The sequence below is a fragment of the Trichosurus vulpecula genome, chromosome 1, assembly GCF_011100635.1.
Source record: "Trichosurus vulpecula isolate mTriVul1 chromosome 1, mTriVul1.pri, whole genome shotgun sequence".
Classification (NCBI taxonomy): Eukaryota; Metazoa; Chordata; class Mammalia; order Diprotodontia; family Phalangeridae; genus Trichosurus; species Trichosurus vulpecula.
Genome location: NC_050573.1, coordinates 36,771,619 through 36,793,364, shown reverse-complemented (window position 1 = coordinate 36,793,364; position 21,746 = coordinate 36,771,619). Strand labels below are relative to the sequence as shown.

The following is a 21,746-nucleotide window of genomic DNA, read 5'->3' as shown; positions in this document are numbered from 1 at the left end:
CTCCTTCCTCTTTCTTTCCCCTTTCCTCCTATTCACCACATTCTACCTTAGTCTCTTTCAAAGTTGAGCTCAAGGACCACCTGGGCCTGCAGTAAGGAGGATCTGAGTTCAAGTGTGGTCTCAGACACCTAGTAGCTGTGTGATCCATAACTTCTTTTTGCCTCAGCTGTAAAATAGGGATAATAATAGCCAACAGCTTTGTAGGATTGTTATGAGAATCAAATGAGGTATTTGTAAAGTGCTTATTAGCACACAGTGATGTTCAGTCATTTCAGTCCTATCTGACCCTTCATGACCCCTCTTGGGGTTTTCTTGGCAAAAGATATTGGGTGGTATGGCATTTCTTTCTCCAGCTCATTTTACAGATGGGGAAACGGAGATAAACAGAATTAAGTGACTTGCCCAGGGCCTTACAACTCATAAGTGTCTGAGGCTGGATTTAACATGAGTCTTCATGATTCTGGGCCTGGTATTCTATCTACTGCACCACCTAGCTACCCCGATTAGTCCATAATAGGTGCTATATAAATGCTTATTCCTTTCACCTTTTTCCCACCTTCTCCAGCTGCCTCTGTAGTGTCTCTCCCCACTCCATTATCTTGTAATTGGCTTGAATTTACTTATGTGTACATATTCTTTCTCCTCATAGAATATAAACTCCCTGAGAGCAGAGACTATTTCATTTTTTTGTATCTTGGCACTTAAAACACCGTAAATTCTCATTGGGGCCACATCACTGAGTTGTTTAGTTTTGAATGTTGAAATTTCTTTGTGTGGAAGAGCAGTATCTGGGGGCCTGAGTGAATTAATGGCTGATACTTGGGAAGATTAGAAGTAGTTATAAAACTGCCATATGGATTGAATTCAATTTCCTTGGCATAGAGGAATGCTTTTAAATTGTTCTGTTTGTCATTGAGCAAGTCTACAAGCTGTTGGGAATTCTTCAGTGAATCTGATGATGGACTTCTGGGCCTTGTAGTATTCAGGAGGACAATATAAAAATATATATCATATGTTATATCTATTACATAAATATAAAAATGACTAAATAATGATATTATAGTTATTCATTTATTTCATTCTTTTTTTCATAAGAACTGCTTATCTAAAAATGAAGCAAGGATTAAAATTAGGCAAGCTTTAAGTTTGTGGCAGTTATTTCTGTCTTCTGTATGTGAATTAGTATTGATTGAATCTAGTTAATGATTAAAATGTTTAGGTAGCAATTACGGTGAAAAAAAAATTGGGGGTTTTAGTAGACTGCAAAGTCAATATGAATAAGCAATGTGATATAGCAGTGAAAAAACCTCTTGCAGGCTTGGACCTTACTAAGAGAGGAATAGCTTCCTGGAATGGGGAGGTGATAGTCTGCCCTACTGGGCTGGGCCCTCATCAGATCACATTTAGAATATTTCATCTGGTTCTGGGTACTGTAGTTTAAAAAGGATATTGATAAGGTGGAGACTGTAGAGAAAGGCAGCTAAAATTATGAAAGGCCTTGAGTCCGTGTCATATCAAGATTGGTTGAAAAAATTGGTCATGTTTACTCTGGAGAAAAGAACACTCAGGGAATATAATACTATGTTCAGATATTTGAAAGGCTGTCATGTGGAGGAGAAATTAGACATATCCCTTTGACTTGATGGCAGAATCAGGAGTAACAGGTGGAAGATGCAAAGAAATCGGTTAAGCCTTGATGTCAGGACAAACTTCTAGCAATCAGAACTGTACAGAAGGAGAATGGGCTACCTGCCACAAGAGACATGTTCCTTTTGCTAAGCAGAGACTGGATAACTATTGTTGAATGTGTCACTGTAGGGATTCCTTTTGTGTTTGAGTTGGACTAAGATGGATGCTGAGGTCCTTTCCAATTCTCAAATTATGTCATGTGATTTTTTTAAAACCAGACTTGTGATTTCGTTGGTATAGGGAACTTCCTATTAAGGAAACTCCCTCTACCAGTGCATGAGAGGAGGCATTGTGTAGTTAAATGACTTGCCCAAGGTCACCCAGCCTTGTTGGAGGATGAACTTGATATTGTGTCCTCCAGATTTTGAGGTGGAAATTCTTATTGTTCCATACTGCTTCATTTGAAAATATGAATGTGAAATTGGAAGGGAAATACTCCAATAATGTGGATAGTGTTAATCCTACCTGTCGAAATAGCAGTCATTTTGAAAATGTCTTCATGTTGTATGTGTGTTTCCAGTGGCTTGTGGGTAAGAGGTGTTTCAGAGGCTGGAGCAGACAAGAGAGCATGGCTTCTGTCTTTGGAAAAAAAAAGATGTAGCAGATACTTCTATAACTTGTGACTTCAGAGAAGAGGATTAAATATGAATGAATCCTTGCCAAGAACTAGAATATTATAATAATAGAATCATTACTTCACTCTGTACAGATACTTTCTCAAGCATGACTTGAAAAGTAAGTCTTAGGTAACATGCATCTGCATTAAATTAGATTTCTCTTGTCTTTCTAGGGCAGGGCTTCTTAATCTTTTTTTGAATTATAGGCCTCTTTGGCAGTCTGATGAAACCTATAGATGCTTCAGAATAATATTCTTAAAGGCATAAAATAAAATATATAGGATTACGAAGGGAGCCAGTGGTATTGAAATAAAGTTATCAAAATATTTTTAAAAAAATTTATAGACTCCAGGCTATCCTGCTCTGAAAATTGAATAATATTCATAGAATTGTAGAATTTCAGAACTTGAAGAAACCTTAGAAATAGAATAGAAATAGAATAATCTAGTCTTGCTTTTTAATTTTACAGATGAACAAACAGCCCAGAAAGTATAGTGTGATTTTTTTTTCAGTGTTACACAGCTAGTTATGTTGAGGGTAAAAAGGGTGGCGTCCAGATTTTACTTTTCCTAACTAGTCCAGGACTCTTTCTAAAAGACTGCTGCCTTTTTGTTAGTGCCAAAATGACAACAAAAAACCATCTCCTGGCAGAATGAACTCAATGCACATCCTTAGACTTTAAAGGATATAGCTCTCATTGTCTCCTTTTTATGTTTAGAAAATAAAGTAGTGTCCCCATTTTGCAGACTATGAGAAATGTACCTTAGTGAGACTAAGGTACAATGAGTGTGGTTCAGTGATTTGTCTAAGGTGACAAGTGAACAGGATGGCAATATAATACCAAGTTTGTTGATGCCAGAAGGCACTGAGCTTGTTAGAGAATCTGATCTTATCAAGTTTGGGTCTTGTCTACGCTGAGAGCAAAGTCAACTCTGGAGAAGCTAGAGCCACGGTGGCTGTTCCTACAAATTACTTGTGAATCTCTCTGCCTTTTGATTTGTTGGGCTTGTGCCTGAAATCCTAAGTAGCAGCTAAAAGAGATTTTGCTTTTGAACTCATGACAGCCTTCCTTAAGAGGACCAATATCCCAGGAAGTAAATCAGAGTTGTGAAAAATCAAAAACACAGTTTTTCTTTTCCTTTTCATTGTCATAACTTGTAATTCTTATTGTAGATTTGTTGGAGCTTTGGATTTAGCTAAAACATTTAATTTTTTAAAGATGTTCTAAAAATTAGCTTCTTCACATATTTTACTAGTAATATTTGTCTTTTTGGTTCTTCCTTGCTAGGAAAAAATGCCTTCACTTCAGTTGTTCAGTTGAACATATGTTCTTTTTTCTCAGTATGAAGTGCTTATCTTTAAAATTCATTTTCTTAGCAGTTTAGGCCAAATGATTTCAGAGGCCCAAGTCAAACTCTGATGCTTTTGCCTACAAATTACTGACTTGATTTTGTTGTTCTGCTGTGTACTGGGTATTGACACAGAAATAGTAAAATCAGTTTTCTAATTTGGTTAAATACAACCATCTTAAATGTAAGCTTTACTTTGATTTTTTTTAAAAAAATTATTTCATTAACTATTTCCCAATTACACAAAATTTTTAACAATCATTTAAAAAATTTTTTGAGTTCCAAATTTTTTCTGTCCCTCTAACTCCTTCCTCCTCCTTGAGAAGACAAGCATTTTGATTTTGATTTTACATGTGAGGTCATGCCAAACATATTTCCATATCAGCCATGTTGCAAAAGAAAACACAAACAAAACAACAAAAATAAGGAAAGTTGAAAAAAGTATGCTTCAGCGTGCATTCAGAATTCACCACTTCTGTCTTTGGAGGTGAATAGCATTTTTCAACATTGGTCCTTTGGAATTGTCTTGGATCATTGTCTTGATCAGGGTAGCTAAGTCTTTCATATTTATTGTGACTTTAAGAACATTTTCAGTCATTTAGGACTAACAGTAGAATCTCACTTGTCACCCTATGCTCACTTCAAACCTAACAATCCTAGGAAAAAACCAAACCAAACCAAAACCCTGATAGTCTCACCCCATTTTTTAGCAAAGACATAATGCCCCAGAGCAGTGATGAGGTCTTGTGTTGCTATTGTGACTTTTTCAAAATATACCATTTGCTCAATAAACATAAACCCAAGTTGTAAATAGAGGAGTGAAAGAATACCTGAAACATAAGGATTTAGAATTTCAGAAGTTACAGTCTAGGCTAGGGTATGAGAGCCTCTGACGACAAAGATGACATCTTTTCTCTTTTCATTTTACGTTCTCCTTATTTTTTGAATCCATCATGTTTTCTAAGTCTTTGGTCGGGGGGGGGGGGTGGTACGCTAAGTTAGAAAGGGAGTATGAAATCAAATTTTGATACCACATACAGAGCACTAAGTTGAATAGTAGTTGCTTTTGGTTTCTTCTCTGCTTACCTGCTATAGACAGTATAGACAGTGGTACTTTCATATGAGGTGTAAAATTTTTCCTCGTATCTTAGGGCATCAGGAACAATTTCAGGTCTAGGCATAGACAGTTTTCCTTCCTTCTGGAATACAGAGTATGTAGCTTGGAAACAGAACCACTTAGGAATTCTGTTTTATGACTTCGCTGTCATGATCTCATAGCCAGCTGGAGAAGCTGCTAGGTTTGCCCAAGTTTCTGGCAAGATGTACTACTGAGGCGAGGCCTGACTCAGTTCTGGGGACAACATGAGGTACCTGGTCTTCTCCCATCACCAGACTCAGTTGATCTTTCTACAACCTCCATAGATAAGAGTACAATAATTGTTTGAGGTCAGACCCACCATATTCTCCTTTGAAGGAACATATTTTACTAAGGAAGTGCTTATTTTTTTAAAATGACTTCTTGGAGAACACAGAAATTCATTTTGACTTTGATAGTAAATCAACAGAAGTGTGTGTCAGTTGGGCTTTTGGGTATGTAGCAGCCCTAACTTAATTCTGCTCCTGTTTCCCTTCAGTTTACTATCAACTTGTAAAGAAATCTAATATTTTACTTTCTCTAAAATATGGATTGCACATGTTAAGAGAATTAGATGGTACCTGGTGCTTTGGATGAATACCCTTTGGAGGATTTGCAAGAGGAAGTGGACAGATTGTGATCTGCATTATTAGAGGGACTGAATATCCGTGTCACTAAGATCATAGATATATTCAAATGTAATAGTAGCATATCAGCAATAAGGTTCCTGTTATTATGATAAAAAGTAGAACTGGTTATTGGTGAAACAAATTTTTGAGGTCTAGAGGTCCCAAAATACCCATTTAAAAATTATCATTTGTTTTTAAATCCATTGTTTGGCTCAGTGTACCTATTTAATGGGGATCAAAAATGCAGGTTCATGTTATTGGAATCCAGTATTCTGATTTCACCAAAGGACATTCATTTACCCTGCGAATCTGGAGACTGAACTATCCTGGGTTTGTCTTTGTGAGCTTAGGCTAGGAGAATGCATGGTAGTTGGCATATGGTAGTGATGACAGTAAAAAGGTGACCTCTTCTCACAAGACCTAATTGAAGTAAGTCTGATTTTTGGTCACATTCTGCATAGACTTAATTCTGAGAGAGCTGTATGATTGAATGATGATACTATTAATAATTTTATTTTTTGAAGTAGTTTCAGCTTCGGTTGCATTACAGACCTTTCCTTATCTCCCTAGTTGTTAATACTTTCCTTCTCCTCAAAATTACTTTGCATTTGTTTTATATATGCCTTGTATTTAATTATTTATTTACATGTTGTATTCCCCAGTAAGAATGTAAGCTCTGGTGAAGGATATTGTCAGAGAGAAATCCTACGTCCAACTTAAAGCTATAAAACATGACAATCCTAAGGCAGAGGTACCTAACAGAATGACTTAGGTCTGTCCCAATCTTTTATATCCTGAAAATCTGAAACAGTTTTGATATATTCTTTATTATTTCCTAAATTGTATACATACACACACACGCGTGCGCGCGCGCACACACACATACATATATAAGCTACCAATTATATTGGATGTGGTGCTCTTGCATTACCTCTGTGCTTTGGCAGGTTTGGGGCAAGCTTGGTTTTTTTCCTCTGAGGCTTTAGGCATGACATTTTCCAAGAAAACAGATTTTTCCTTTATCTGCCTGGTTCTGAATGCTACAACTTTTGATTAAACATGTTTATAGGGTGAAATCTCAAAGGAATAGCAATAGTGCAATTTATTTTATTGATAGTTGAAGTTGTATTTCAGCTTTTATGCAAGTTGTGAGAAGCTTTTCTAATTTCAGAACTGAGAAGCAAGAAGACTGAGATGTCCATATTGTAATTAAGATCAAATGCCGTATGGTGGCATTGGGTCTGAGCAAATAAATGAGAACTCCAGGTCCTTGGAGGTAGTCAAGCGATTCTTGATTCTATAAAGAGTTAAAGTATGGACTCCACATTTTGTCTTTTTCCCCTCTGTGCCTTTATAGGAGTTTTAGTACTATCACAAAGTGATGAAATGTGAATTAAATCCTGATTGTACTTGAGATGGAGATAGTACATTTGTCTGGTTCAGGTAGTTGAGTGCAATTCAATTAAACATTTTTCTAAGGAGCTTATTAAGATCTGGGGACCTAGGTATAGTGCATTGATTTCAGGGGAAGCTAGAGGGTTTGAAAGAACAGAAGTGATCAGGGAATGCATTCCAGCCTGCACAAAGGTGTGGAGATAGGGCTTGGCAATTTCACCAGTCTGGCTGAATGTGTTAGGGGAATAATGTGGAATAAGTTCATAAATGTAGGTTAAGGGAATAGTGATGTTTTTAATTTGGCTTTGGCCTCTGGGTAGAAAAACTGCTGAACCTTTTCTCTTTTAGTCAGCCTCTGTAGGAAAGATTGGAGAAAAGAATTGTGATGGGGGAAGGGAAATAGTTAATCTTCTCTTTATGTGGGAGAAGAGTCCATTCAGAAAAAGAAACTGGGTAAAATACAGCTTACTCAGAAGAATTATAATTTCCAGCATCCTCCCCTGCCAGTTCTTGTTCCAGTTAAGGGAGTGAATTAGTTTCAGTTGACTCTGTATGAATCTTCTTAGTTGGGAGAGAATAAAAAATATTTGTGATTGGATAGAGGGATAGAATGCTCTCTTCCCTTTCTCTGACAGTGGCTACATCTGACATAGCCCAGGAAATGCAAAAAACTCTTCTGTCTATGAAGTAAACAAAGGGGATAAGGCACTGTTTGAGAAATAAGTAATTTATCTTCTCTTCTTTTCAGCTGGTCAAATCCCAGTTGAATCTCAGGCCTAAGACATTAAATCTAGTTCAGATTTCTTGCCTGTCTTTTTTCAGGCTTGGCTTTTTTACCTCTTTTAATAAACCTGTGTGTTACAAGGACATTTGTTTATCCTGTATTTGATTTTAGCAATCAAGCTTCCTGTCCTTAAGAGGAAATGCAAATCTTTTGTAACCAAAAGACAAAAACAGATTATACATCTCTGATGTAGGTTGATGTATCTTGGTGGAAATCTATCACCCAGCCTAACTTTTCTTCCTCTCCTATAGAAACTCAGTCTTGGATCTAGGTCCCACTCTTAATAAAGAAAGTTCCTCTTTTACTTCTGAGAAGATAAGCATTTTAAGCAAAAGCAGTGATTATATTTGGTTACTTAGAAGTGATAGTCACTTTACAGATATGAAGACAGTAGGAACACTTGTTAATAGAGGCACTACTATCTTCTTTGCACCTGCACCCTGAGGACCTTAGGACCCTTCCATCTGACTTGCAGCTAAAACTTTCAATTTGTGTTCTCTCTACCGTTGGGAAGTAAGCTTATTGAGAACAGAGACTGTCTTTTCTGTTTGTATCCCCTGCTCTTAGAATGCTGATTTGCACATAGTAAGCTTAACAAATGCTTTATTCATTCATTCATTTTTAAAATATGAGTATTTCCCTGGTATCTATGCTTTGACTATATTTGTGAGGGAGAAGCAACTGCAGGGGTTGAGGGGGTGGTACAACCTATTATTTTCATTGTGGATTAAAGAAAGTCTGTGAAAAGATCGTATGTTCCCTCAACATCTTACAATTGCTCCTAGTTTGAAAAATGTACTTGTTAAAGTATTTTGGCACAGGATGCTTAGAATTGGGATGTGGGTGCTTTATAGAAGATGGGACTATAAAGCAACATGATAGATTTCTCTTTTTTTTTTCTTTTTTCTTTACTAATTTTTGTCAATCTTTTGTTTTTTATATCACCAGAATTTCTCTGTGTCCTTCCCCTCCTCCCAGCCCAGAGAGCCATCCTTTATTACAAATAGTATTTTGTGACAGACTTATTAAAAACTGAGGGAGGGGAAGGAAGAAAGAGAACTTATACCTCCTAATATCTTGGGAGGTTATATATACATTCCAGCAATGGTGCCATGACCCCAAATGTTTCTGGAATACCTTTTTTGGAAATTGTATTCAGAGAGTGTGGCACATTCTTGTGAGTGCCCCGAGTAGTGACAAATTTTTGTTCTCTAGGTGGATTTGATTTTGGAGTTTAAAGTCACTGGGAGCAAAGCCTGACGATGGCTAACCCCTAAACTATTCTAAAGGCAATTCTAAGAAAAGAAGTCCAAAATTGTTTTGCTAAGATTCCCCCCCCCCATACTTCTTAAAATTGATTTGTTTAAATGTGGCATTGCCTACTTTAAAATGGCATGCAAAGGTTTTTCTTAGTCATTGTAGCTCCTGAGTAACTTTAATTTCATTTAAGCAAATTTGACATGCTGTTTGTTAATAATAATGTGAAGTAGAGAATAAATTTGGGAACTAAAAATCATTGCTACTTTTTTGGGTATTTTTGTTGGGAAAGACTAAATTTCACTTTTGCATTAAATCACTGTCAAAGTTCCTTGTTTTAGAATACTTAATTTGTGTAGTCTGATCAGGAGCCAGAGGAATATGCATTGGGACAGCTGAAGCTGTAGTCTTACAACCTGTAAAAATTACCGTTTGTAGTTTTACATTCAGACCTGGCTCTTCTATTATACAAAACCTTTGTAAATCATAGACAGAAACCTTTACACTGGAACTTATGTATGAATGGAATGTAAGGTTGGTCCCTAAAACATGGGGGAAAAAACCTTCAACTTAATTGTTTAGCTCATTTGGGTAGAGTAATGATTCTCAAAATTCTGACTTCTTGACTGAGGCAAGAGACCTCATTGGACCCATATGCCTGCTTGGTACTATAATACTTTTTTGGGGACCAGTCAACACTTAGTTACAGAATAGGGGCCAGGGTAAGGAGTAAGCCAAGAAAGAATAGATCAGTGTGTCATCTGTAACCTCCTTCAGTTCTATTCTGCCTAACTTCAAGGTTAGCCTTTTACACTTGAATTGAGACACACTGTGTCATCTTTTGTCTTATCTATGCTGGTAGTGATGATGGAAGTAACACAGTAACCTTGCTCAATAGCCCAAGATGTGATTCTTGAATTTATAGCAGTGATCATTTGACAAAAGTTTCTGATTCTGCCTCATGTTATCTAGTAACCTCCTGCAGACAGTAATGTAGCTTAATCTTCAATTTTGAACCAACTCGCAACCTAAGTTGATGGTTCTGAACAAATATGGCCCTCCATAGTCTGTATTTTGAAAAACCACTGAATTAGAGCATGCTATGAGGCAAAGGTAATAATGAATTTCTAATACAGCTACAAACTCTATTTCTAGCTGATAGAAGAGAGAGCAGAATAAGAAAGGATGGATGGTTCACTACAGACCTATACCCACTACCTGCAGGAGTAGGGGAGTTTTCAGCCATTTTAATGTTGGACTGACTATACATGACTTAATCAGAGAGATTTGAATTAACCTTTTAAGGAGATCAGAGAAGGTATCATCTGTGCCAGGGGCACTTAATTTTTTCTGTGTCATGGACCACATTGGTAATCTGGTCAATCCTAAAGATCCCTTCTCAGGATAATATTTTTTATATGCATGCAGTAAAATATATAGGTTTATAAAAGAAACTAATTATGTTGAAGTACAGCAATAAAAATATTTTTGTAGGCTGCATATATTATGGATATCACCATCATCATCATTATTTTGAGACTGGATTTTCCTATCTTGCCCAGGCTGGAATTACTGAGGCCAGAGGTTTTCTTAAAGTCCAACACTGTCTTGATTAAAAAAAAAAAACCCAACTCTTTTCTACCTATTACAGGCTTGGAATTCTGAAGCAATTGTCTGCCCCTGGGTTACATTAGAAGATGGCCTCCTTTTATCTTATTTGGGGAGAATGGATAGCTTTATAAATAAGTTGAGAATATAGTAATGTGCTTTCCCCCCTGACCTTTGGTGGTTGCTAAAAATATGCTTGTATGTTTTCTCTCTGCAGGTTTAACTTAAAGACTGACTTCAGCATAGGAGCGCCTACGTTTGTATCAATGGTTGGGAAAAGATAGTGACCAGAAGCAAAGGGGAAAAACATCTCGGTGTAATAAGGAAGATGAGTATGCTAAAACCAAGTGGGCTTAAGGCCCCTACTAAGATCAGTAAGCCTGGATCTACTGCCTTGAAGACACCTGCTGCTGGTATTTTTACGGTTTCATTTTTTAAGTACAATCAGATTATGGTATAATTTGAAGATACTAGTATTGGTTTTTTAAGATCTTGATTTATATTCACTAGTTTAAGATATATGTTTTAATTCATTGACTTTTAGAGCTGAATGTCTCCCTCATCATTTCAGACTTTACTCCTTTTAAAAAGTTTACACTTGTTAGTTGCTTTAGTTGAATTTAGTACAGTGTAAGAATTGCCAACATTTATATAGTGCCTACTACGTGTCAGATACTGTCCTAAGCACTTTAAATATATTATCTCATTTTATCCTCACAGCAGTGCTGGGAGGTAGGTACTATTATTATCATCATCCCCACGTACAGATGATGACACTGAGGCAAACAGAGATTAAATTACTTGCCCAGAGTCACGTAGCTAGTATCTAAGGCTGAATTTGAACTTGGGTTTTCCTGACTCCAAGCATTTTGTCACTTAGCTCCTCCCAGGTATTATCCCTATGTAGATGACTCCTAAATTTGTGTATCTTAACACTAATCTGTCTCTTGTCTTTTAGATAGCTCCTCTTGGGTGCCCCATAAATTTCATTATTTGTTCTCTTATATCTGCCTCTCCTCTAAATCTCTCCATTTCTTTTGAGGGTACCATTATCTTTTCTGCCAGGCACATCTATAACCTGAAAGTCATCCTTGACTCCTCCCTTTCCTTCAGCACACCATTATCTAGTTAGTTGCCCTGTTTTGTCCATTCTGCCTCCAGAACATCTCTTACAACTCTTTCCTTCTCTACGTTCATGCTTGCACTTTGTTAAGCCCTTATTGCTTCTCCTCTGGACCTCTGTCAGAGCTCCCTAAGTGATCTTTCCCATACCCACCCCTTTCTTTTTCTAATCCATCTTCCACATCCAAAATAACTTCCCTAAATCTGATGTCTGTACAGCATTCGGAGGCTTCTTCTTGACTACAGGATAGAACATAAACTTCTTAGCTTGGTATTTCAGGCTCTCCAAAATCTACCTTTCCAGCCTTCTTTCACCTGGCTCCCCTTCATGGATGATGTTCTAACCAAACTGGAATTCAGTACTCCATTTTCCTCTTCTGTGCCTTTACACAAGCTCTGCCTCATGCCAGCATTTAATCCTTCCTCATTCCCACCCTTCAGAATTCTTGGCTCCCTTCAAGGTTCAGCTGGAATGCTACCTCTTTCATGGAACTTTCCCTAGCCTCCATCCATCTCCCCTTTCCAATTTGTTAGTGGGCATTTTCCTTGCACTATAATTATTTGTATGGAACTTGTATACCGCCATAAAATATAAGCTCCTTGAGGATAGGAACTATTTGTTGGTTTTTTTTTTTTTATCCCTAGCACCTAGCATAAGCCCTGACTGATAGTAAATATTTAATGACTATTTTAACTGAATTGAAAGTATCAGCAGTCTAAAAAAAACCCAAGAGTTCTGTTTTGCTTTTTTAAAAAAGGCTTTGTTATCTCTTTGGCTTTTCACCTCTTAAACTGCAAGCAGTTTTTAAACAGATTAATCTCTGGCAACACTTTATATGAAAGATGAGCACTTGTTGAGGATATTGTAGAAGGGATTCTAGCTTTGGTAGGCCTTAGACTAGAGCTCAGAGGCCCTTTCCAACTCCAGCATTTTATGACCACACTGAAAAGTACACATATGTCATTACATGTCCTTCCTCCCTAAGGAGCTGAGCTGTGTGAAAGAGTAGCATAAATACACTCTTCATTCCCATAGCTCTATTCTTTCTTGGTATGACCCTCATCTCTTTTTTATCCGAATGGGAGCAGTTTTGGGGATGCTAGAGAGTGAATCTGTGGTTTCACTAGGTAGCTCCTGGTCCTGACTTACTCTAGTTGACTAACTTAAGAAAAGTGGAGACAGAAATGACCTACCTCAAGTGAAAGAATAAGGTTAGGGCTATGTTCTAAATGGAGTTGTATGTGATTTTAGGTAATTATTATTTTACATTTAACCTTTTCCTCTGAGAAGCTTTTGGTACTTTTCTAATTCTTTTTTTTTTTGTTTGTTTTTTTTGTTTTTGTTGGGGGAAGGCAGGGCAATCGGGGTTAAGTGACTTGCCCAAGGTCACACAGCTAGTAAGTGTGTCAAGTGTCTGAAGCCGGATTTGAACTCAGGCCCTCCTGACTCCAGGGCCAGTGCTCTATTCACTGTGCCACCTAGCTGTCCCCTTTTGGTACTTTTGTAATCTTAACTACAAGTAAACAGCAATCCGAACTGTTATACCTGGTAAAAGGCTTCATTAAGTAGAAATTAAAGTGAGCCTCTATTTATTTTTTTTAAATCTTTCTCCCTACTTTCAAAACAAAAAAAAAAAGTTGTACATATCAGAAGGAGAATGGCCTGTTTTGCTTTCTACTGTGTATGTGCTTTTAGTTCTAGGCTGTATAAGCTTAAGTGTTAGGTTTGATTTCTGTTGATATTCTCTTCTTTTTTTCTGCTATAGCTCCAGCTCCAGTAGAAAAGGCAATATCCATTGATAAAACATCAAGTACGCCATCCCCTGAGACTCATGAAGAGTTTGTAGATGACTTTCGAGTTGGGGAACGTGTTTGGGTGAATGGCAACAAGCCTGGATTCATCCAGTTCCTTGGAGAAACACAGTTTGCACCAGGCCAGTGGGCTGGAATTGTGTTGGATGAACCAATTGGCAAGAATGATGGATCAGTGGCAGGAGTTCGGTATTTCCAGTGTGAACCTTTAAAGGGCATTTTTACAAGGCCTTCAAAGCTGACAAGGAAAGTGCTGACAGAAGATGAAGCCAATGGCACGCAGGCTGCTCCTGCTTCCAGAGCCACATCCCCTCTCTCCACTCCCGTGATCAGCAGCATGGCATCCTCATCTCCAGCTGCACCTTCCCCATCCAGTATACCCCATAAAGTTTCCCAGCCCATAGCTAAGGAATCTACTACTGCTCAGGTCAGCAACCTCACCAAAACAGCTAGTGAATCCATCTCCAACCTTTCAGAAGCTGGGTCCATGAAGAAAGGAGAAAGGGAGCTGAAAATTAGTGATCGAGTCTTGGTAAGTTTAAAACATTTTGCCGATGGAGTCCTGTTCATACAAAGTGAATGCTACTCTGTGACATTAGAGCCCTTTTTGGAGGAATGATGGTGCTTTTGTTCTCGAACTTACATTTATTTACCATGTTTTGTGGTTGTTCAGTTAGCCTGAGCAATAGATGTACAAGTTTTCAGAGATTCCTTTTGAGTTTTTGATGTAGCCAGGAGAAAAGCATTAAATATATACTAAATATTAATGTATTGTTTCGCAAATATTAAGCCAACTTGGATGAATCAAACTGGGAAGAAGTTATTTGGATCTTACTATAGGTTGTTTTTTCTATCTGTTATTGTCATGTTAAAGATAGGGCTTGGGAATGGTACTAAAGATGCTGGCCTCTTTAAAAGTTTAGAATAATATTCATTTTAATTAGAATTGTTATTTCCTGGTTGTCATTACTTCCAGACTTAAAGCCTAACAGGATAAAAAATACATATCAGTGCCAGTTTTGCTTAGCAGTAGTGAACATATGGTATAATGGTTACTCAATCTCTAAAATCACTACATGTGATGTTTTGCTTTCTGGCTTTATTCCTGTCAAAATTGTAGTGCCACCTTGATGGATTTATAGCTTTATATTCTAAGACAGTCCAGTGCTTTTTTTTTTTTTTTTTTTTGGTATTTAAGTTCTGTACAAAAGCATTCAGCTTGTCAAACATCTTATTCTGTACCTCTAATCTGTTTAATACCTATACTGTGCATTTCTAGATGCTCTGTAGATGTGTAATGACTTCCATTAGTGTGATAAGGAAATAGTGTAGTTGGAATTAAAGAATTTTCAAGCTGAAAGGAGCTTCCTATTTTTATTTTTAAAAGTTTGATTGATACCTTTTGTTTTTTATGCCATATTTGTTTCTCAGTATTTACTCTCCCATCCCATTTAATGCCTTCTCTTGTAACAAATTCAATTCATATAGTTATTAATTACCTTTCTGTCCTGTGTGTAAGGCACTATGCTAGTCTCTGAGGATTCAGAGATAAAAATGAAAAAGTCACTGCCTTCAAGGAGCATCCATTCTACTAGCAGAATGCAATTTGTATACCAGATAAGACACTGTAGCACCCATGTTTGAGAGACTACATAACAGTTGGTGCCCCACCCTACCACCTCCCATCCCTTTGAGAGAACAGTAGGGAGAGGTCCTATTTATGAAACCAACATCTGTTATTGCATTTAGTTTGAACTATACTGCTTTTTGACATTCATTTTGTTCATATTGTTGCAATGTATATTCTTCTGATTTTCTTCACTCTACATTAGTTCATATACATTTTCTTATGTTGCTGTGAATTCCTTGTATTTGCCCTTGTTATAGTGCAGTGATATTACATTATCTTCAATTTGTTTAAACAATCTCCAGTCTCTAGGTTCTTGTATTGATTTCTGCTTTTTCCTAGCACAAAAACTTTCTATGAATATTTTGATATGTGTATGAATTTATGTATGTTATGTATGACACACACATACATATATGTGTATATATATATATTTATTAATATTTTAACATGGGCCTGAAAACATTCTTTTAGAGACTACCTAGTATGGATTCTTCAATTTGTAGGAGAGAAAACTGAGGCCTGAAGGACTGAAGTGACTTGTCCAAGGTTCCAAAGAGAGTGCTAGAGCTAGGATTAGAACCTAGGTTTCTAGATTCTCAGTCCAGTGCTTTTTCTGCCACACTGTGTGGCGTCTTGTGTACACTTGCCTCCCATACCTCTAGGAGGTCTTTAGTGCCTGCTGTCTTCTAAGGAGTTAGAAGAAACCAAGACCAAGAAGTTAAAATCTTGGCTTCAGGGTCAGTAGATTTCTCTTTTTACTCTTAATCAGGACACTAAAGAACTGATGCTCCTAAGATTTAAGACTCTTTTTTAAAAAAGCATTTCGTTTAGACATAGCACACAACTCCACTGCTGCAGAGTTTCTTATTCTAAATTGAAGCATGGTAGCTGCCTTCTCCATATAACAGTACGTTTCTATATCTTTAACTGTCTTTGTAGCATATACACAGTTGTGTTCTTGTGAGCAACTTTTCTTTTTACCTTATTTAGTCTTATTTTGGATGAAATGATTTATGCTAAGATGGTAGAGTCATAGAAGGAGAATAAAAGGAGACTGCCTTCCTTGTGCAACTAGTGCTTAGCCCAGGGTCTGATACACAGAAAGCCCCAAATAAGTGCATGGTAACTTTACTTTCTACTAGTGTTCTTGGACCTCTCACTAGGGAACTTGCATTATTAGAAGAATGACATATGTAATTTTTTTTGCAAGCTATGAATCCTAATTTTTATTTATTTTCCTAATTTTGATCTTTGCTATAACAAATTAGTGGTCTGATTATACATAGCTCATTTGAAAGTAACAGAACATCAGGGATTACTGCTCTTTCTTAAATTGTTTAAATTTTTGATGGTTTTTAAGGCAATTTAATAGTAACTTGTTAAATGTAGGTATTAAAATTGCGCATGTTTTTATGCCAGCCTTTTTAATAGGCTGCTCAGTGTGGCTCTGGATGCCTTATTCCAGAAGGCAGTGACAACAATTAAACTGTATATTGTAATCAGAGAAGATTTAGTCACAGCCTTTATCCCTTTGGATTTGTTTCTCTAAATGAATTCTCTTTCCATCTCTAGCAAATTCTCCAAAAAGAACACGATTCATATCTAATATGTGGCATTGTAGACAGGAAAGATGAGTTAAATCCTGCTTCCTCCACTTACTAGCTGTGAACCTGTTTCCTTATCTTTAACTGTAGTTGTAGTAGTGTAGCATAGTAGTAACTATAACTGTAGTAACCACAGGGTTCTTGTGAGGCTCTAGTGATGTTACATATGTAAGGTGCTTTTAAAGCTCTGTGTACATGTTATTATTATTACTACTCATATAATAAAGGAATAGTTCAGTTATACTGGCCTACTATGTGTTGCTTTTAGTGCTTTTACTTGGCACTTTTAAGGAGGATTATAGAAAGGCCTTGCTTAATGGACATCTTTTAATTGGAAAGTCAAGCATCAGGAATATTCGTTAAGAAATTTTGTGTTTGTGATCTGAAATGCTGCAGTACTGGAGGCTCAGTGTCAAGGAAGATCAACAGTTCTTGGTGCCAGATGCTTTTCCTGAAAGTCTAGAGCTACAGGTTCTCTTCCCTTGCCCATCCTCCCACATGCACCTCCCCCAACTCCAAATGCTGTAGTTACTGCTCTTGGTTTGGAGATAACAAAGAGTTCCAGTAGTCTTTCTTTTTTCCTTGTCCGTGTTGGCTCTGTGTAACTCCTCTTCCTTTTTTGGTGTTGCTGTTGAGTTGTGAACCACTCTTTGTGAGCCCATTTGGGGTTTTCTTGGCAAAGATACTGGAGTGGTTTGCCATTTCCTTCTCATTTTATAGGTGAGGAAACTGAGGCAAATGGGGTTAAGTGACTTGCCCGGGGTTACACAGCTAGTCAGTGTCTAAGGCCGGATATGAATTCAGGAAGATGAGTCTTTGTAACTTCAGGCCCCATACCCCATCCATTGCATTACCTTCCTCTTTTACCTGTTATATTAAGAGTTGAATGTTACACAAACCTGCCTTGGATTGTGACTTGAGGATTGATGCTTGGAGGATGCTTCATTCGCTTCCTCTCTCCCACCTTATACTGTCAGTGATGCCGGGGGTGGAGTGAACTTACAGGGTTAAGAAGTTTCTGAGGCATGATAGGCAAATAATAGATGTGGGAATATATTTCTCAAGTTTATAAAATGAGTCAGTAGACAAATGTGATTTGCTTTCTGGGATAATTGCCTCAACTATTATTTGTAAAATTATGTTCCTTGTATTGGCAGCAACTGGAGAATGGGGATTCAAGTTGCTGATAAGCATTTCTTGAACTGAATGGATAGTTATTAGTCAACAAACATTTATTAAGTGCCTACTTAGCACTAGACACTATGCTAGGTATTAGGGAAACAAAGGAAAAAAACCAGTTCCTGTCCTCAATAAACTTATATTCTTTTTTTAAATAGCCCTTTTTATTTTTTATTATTAAGTTTTATTTTTAATTTATGGAATAAAACAATCATTTCCACCACATAGTACAGTAAAAAAAGATGATTGCACATGAAACTGAAATCTACCATGTACAACTTGCTCTCCCTTTCGAATGTAACAACAAAATTATCATGTAAATTTCTTTTTTTCTTCCTGCACCTCCCCATAGACGGCTACCATTAGACACAAATAGGTATATATGTAAAATTATTCTATACATACTTTTACTTATCAGTTCTTTCTCTGGATGCAGATAGTGTCTTCATATAACACATATGTATTTAAGTATTTCACATCAAGTCGACAAGTCAGTAAACATTTATTAAAGCTTATTATGTGCCAGGCTTTGTGCTCAGCTCTGGAAATACAGTACAAGCTGAAAGACATCTCTGCCCTCAAGAAGCTTACTTTCTAATGGGGGAAGAAGGAAATTGAATGGAAAATGAAAAGAGGTGATGGAGTACCTACTGCACAGGGGAATGGTAAAGTTTACAAGATCAGGAATATAGATTGTGAAGGAATGAACATGTGGCTGATCTGGGTGTCATCCTTAAAATAGATCATTTGGGAGGAGCTAGCCAGTCAGAAGAAGTAGTTACAAGGGCAAAGGATAATTGAAGTGTGAGAAGCCAGGGGTGGAGTGAACTTACGGGGTTAAGAAGTTTCTGAGGCATGATAGGCAAAGTTTACATAGACAGTCTTGAATGCAGCCTGGAGAGGGATGGAAGGACAAGTGTTTTTTTTGTCTTTTTTACTTATTACTTTATTCTTATTATATTATTATAAATAATAATGTTATTATTTACTTTTTACTCAGTTGACACCTTTTGTCTTGACCTCAGAGATTATGTTTCAGAGACATAAGTGAGATTTTCAAGAGCAGTTCCTCGTTTCAAGAGTTTTTGAGGTGGTCTTTCTTCTTTCCTCTGCTTTACAAGCTGTTAATTTTATAACTCATTTGGTTTATGCCAGAGTTTTGTTTGGTTACGCATCTTTTCAATGTAGCAATCTTTAACACTGAAATAATCTAGTTCAACCTCTTCCTTTTATAGATGAGGGAAGTGAAGTCAAAAAGAAATAGACTTACCCAAAGTTACATAGCTGATAAGTGGTAATGTAGGATTCAAAACCAAGTTTTCTTCCACTGATTATCACTACCATAGCTCATTTATTTTAGTTTCTTTTTGTGAATCCTAAATCTTACATAGTACAGAATTGTTTCCAAAAGTGAAAATGGAGGCTTCGAATTGGAGCTATTTTTGAAAAGTTCTCCTGATTCTCCTAGTAATATTAGATATTGAAATGTTAGGCCATAGAACCTTTTACTTGGTCAGAAGTTTGTTCTCCTTATTTTCCTGCTTTTTGGCTATGAGAATTTGGAGAATGAAGTGTACTTGTTTTGTCTAGTGAATACTTTTTTTTAAAATTTAAATTTTTATCAATCCCTTTGTTTTCAAATCACCTTCATTTCCTAATATATTCATTTGCTCATTCCTCACCTCTATACCTCAGAGCAGGGTACCTGTTTAAATAAAAAACCACCTACTCGTATCTGTCCTTTTATATTCATGTATGTGACATCATTAGTATAGTTGGTATTGAAAAGGTACATTGTATACAAGGAAGAATGGGGCTTGTTGCCATTCCTAGTCCATGGTTAAGAACTTTGGGCAGTTTGCTAGACTGGGAACTTTGGGACTTGCTGCCCTTTTAAGCAGGTTGCTAAGCGGAAGAGCTGAAATTCAGTTAATTTCAACAGGTATTAATATGTGGCTTTTATTTTTACGTACGTCATATTTCCTAATTTGTATTTCAAACTAGGAATAATCTCTCACTTAAATGTCATCTTAGATGTATTTTTTCAACACATTTACGAAAATTTCCTGAGCCTGAACCTTTCTCTAGCTTTTGACCAACTGCATGAAAACACAGTCAGCTTTGTTGATTTTTTTTGTTTGTTTTGGGTTAAATGTAGAGCTCAATAAACAAATCTGGTCCTTGGTCGATAAAATCTTACTTAATACTTTACATGTGATCTTCTGAGGTCCTCTTATCTGGATAACTCAGAATGGTAAATAGTCACCTGGGAAGAAGCAGCTTTAATGCTGCTGTCACTGTTTCCGTTTTATTTGAGTAATTTTGTTGTTGAATGGAGTTGCCATCACTCTAAGCATTTTTCATTTAAGTCAACATCTTCGCTTAGATCCAGATGTCCAAAAGTCCCAGAAGAACCTAATATTTACTTGATTATTCTTCAGGTTTAACATCTAGTAGAAATAGCAAAGCTTAGTTTTGAAACTGTAAGACTAACTGTAGAAACCCTTGAACCTTCTTAATTTGGAAGAAGGATGCAGCTCATAGCAAAGGTTATTCTGTTATCTCTTTATTATTCTTACTAGAACCACCTTAGTTCACATCTGCATAGCCTCCTCGTCCTAGTCTTTCTCTAGTTACACTGTACAACACCCTGCTATGAGAGAAGTATTCAAGGAAGCACAGCATCGATATTACTACCATGCTTTTAAAAAAAAGCCTTTAATGAATGGCAAATTGAATTTCAGACTTACTGTGTGCAAAACATTATGGAAAAATTATGTAGTTTTGCCACCAAGAGATGGGTATGTATTTTACTTAAGGTAGATTGTAAACTTCTTGGGAGTCAGTTTTGCATTGTGGAAATAGGGCCTGAACATGGAGTCAGGAAACCTGGATTTTAATTCTGTATTAGGTATACTTAGCTGGGTGACCAAGAACAGGGCTCTTAATTTCTTGAATTCTTAATTTCTTCATCTGTAAAATGATGTACCTCCTCTTTCAGAGGGTTATTGTGAGGGCCATGCTTGATATACCCTAAATAAAAGCTATGTGTATATGACTTGTTCTTAAGGAAGAATACAATATATGACCAAGTAATTACGATAGAAGGTGGAGCATGAAAAATAAAGGCAGAGGGGAGATCCAGACGCAAGATAACTTTGAGGCTGGAAAGGATGTGTTCCGATAGGGGCACTCAGCTAAGGCTTCATGTAGGAGGTAGCATCCGAGCTGACAACTGAGGGAGAGGATTTTGATAGGTGGAGATTAGGAAGGAGTGCTTTGCAGAGCAATGGCCAAATTGAGTTCTGAAAAATTAATGGCTTCTTAGTACCTATTGAGTAATGCCTGGACTCACCCCTGCTACCTTGCATTTAAGACCTTTCATCACTTAGCAGTAAACATACCTTTTTAGCTTTATCTTCTGTTATTCCCCATCTCATACCAAGATTAACAAATCTGAACTCCTCCCAACTCTTTGTATATGTCTGTGTGCTTTTGCCCATAGTTTGCATGTAAGTTTGTTCTTCCCTCCCACATTCCTAAATGGTAAACTTTGGGGTGTAGTGAATTGGGAGCCAGCTTCTAGTCAGGAAGATATATCTGGCTTCAATTCCTGCTTCTGACAGTGGTTAGGTGACCAAGGGCTCAAGTAAGTGACTTTACCACATAGGGGCCTAGGTAACTCTCTAAGACTATAAGGTCCAAACCTACTTTGGTAAAGGGAGTTTATTCTCTAAGTGTTCCCTGCAACAGTGGCATCACAGATCCCTTCGTTGTAGCTTGAAATTTGGGGAGTGATTAAATTCAAGTATTGTCCATGTTGAGGCATATTTATTTCCCAACTGATGAACAGGTTGTATCCAGTAACCTGTTTGGTTTGTTTAGTTGTTTGGAACTTTGAACAAAGAGCCCAGAAAAACAATGTAGGTGGTCAGG

The 21,746-nt window shown here is 37.0% G+C and overlaps 1 protein-coding gene across 14 annotated transcripts in view; it reads left to right on the top strand.

Moving 5' to 3' along the window:
- Positions 1–21,746, top strand: part of CLIP1 (CAP-Gly domain containing linker protein 1) — a 147,582-nt gene that overhangs the window by 16,633 nt on the left and 109,203 nt on the right. For all 14 annotated transcript variants that reach the window (XM_036752217.1, XM_036752223.1, XM_036752213.1 and 11 more), the window contains exons 2-3: positions 10,681–10,876; positions 13,352–13,929. In XM_036752217.1, coding sequence (XP_036608112.1) covers positions 10,792–10,876; positions 13,352–13,929 — 663 coding nt within the window. In that variant the 5' untranslated portion in view covers positions 10,681–10,791. The remainder of the gene's footprint in view (positions 1–10,680; positions 10,877–13,351; positions 13,930–21,746) is intronic.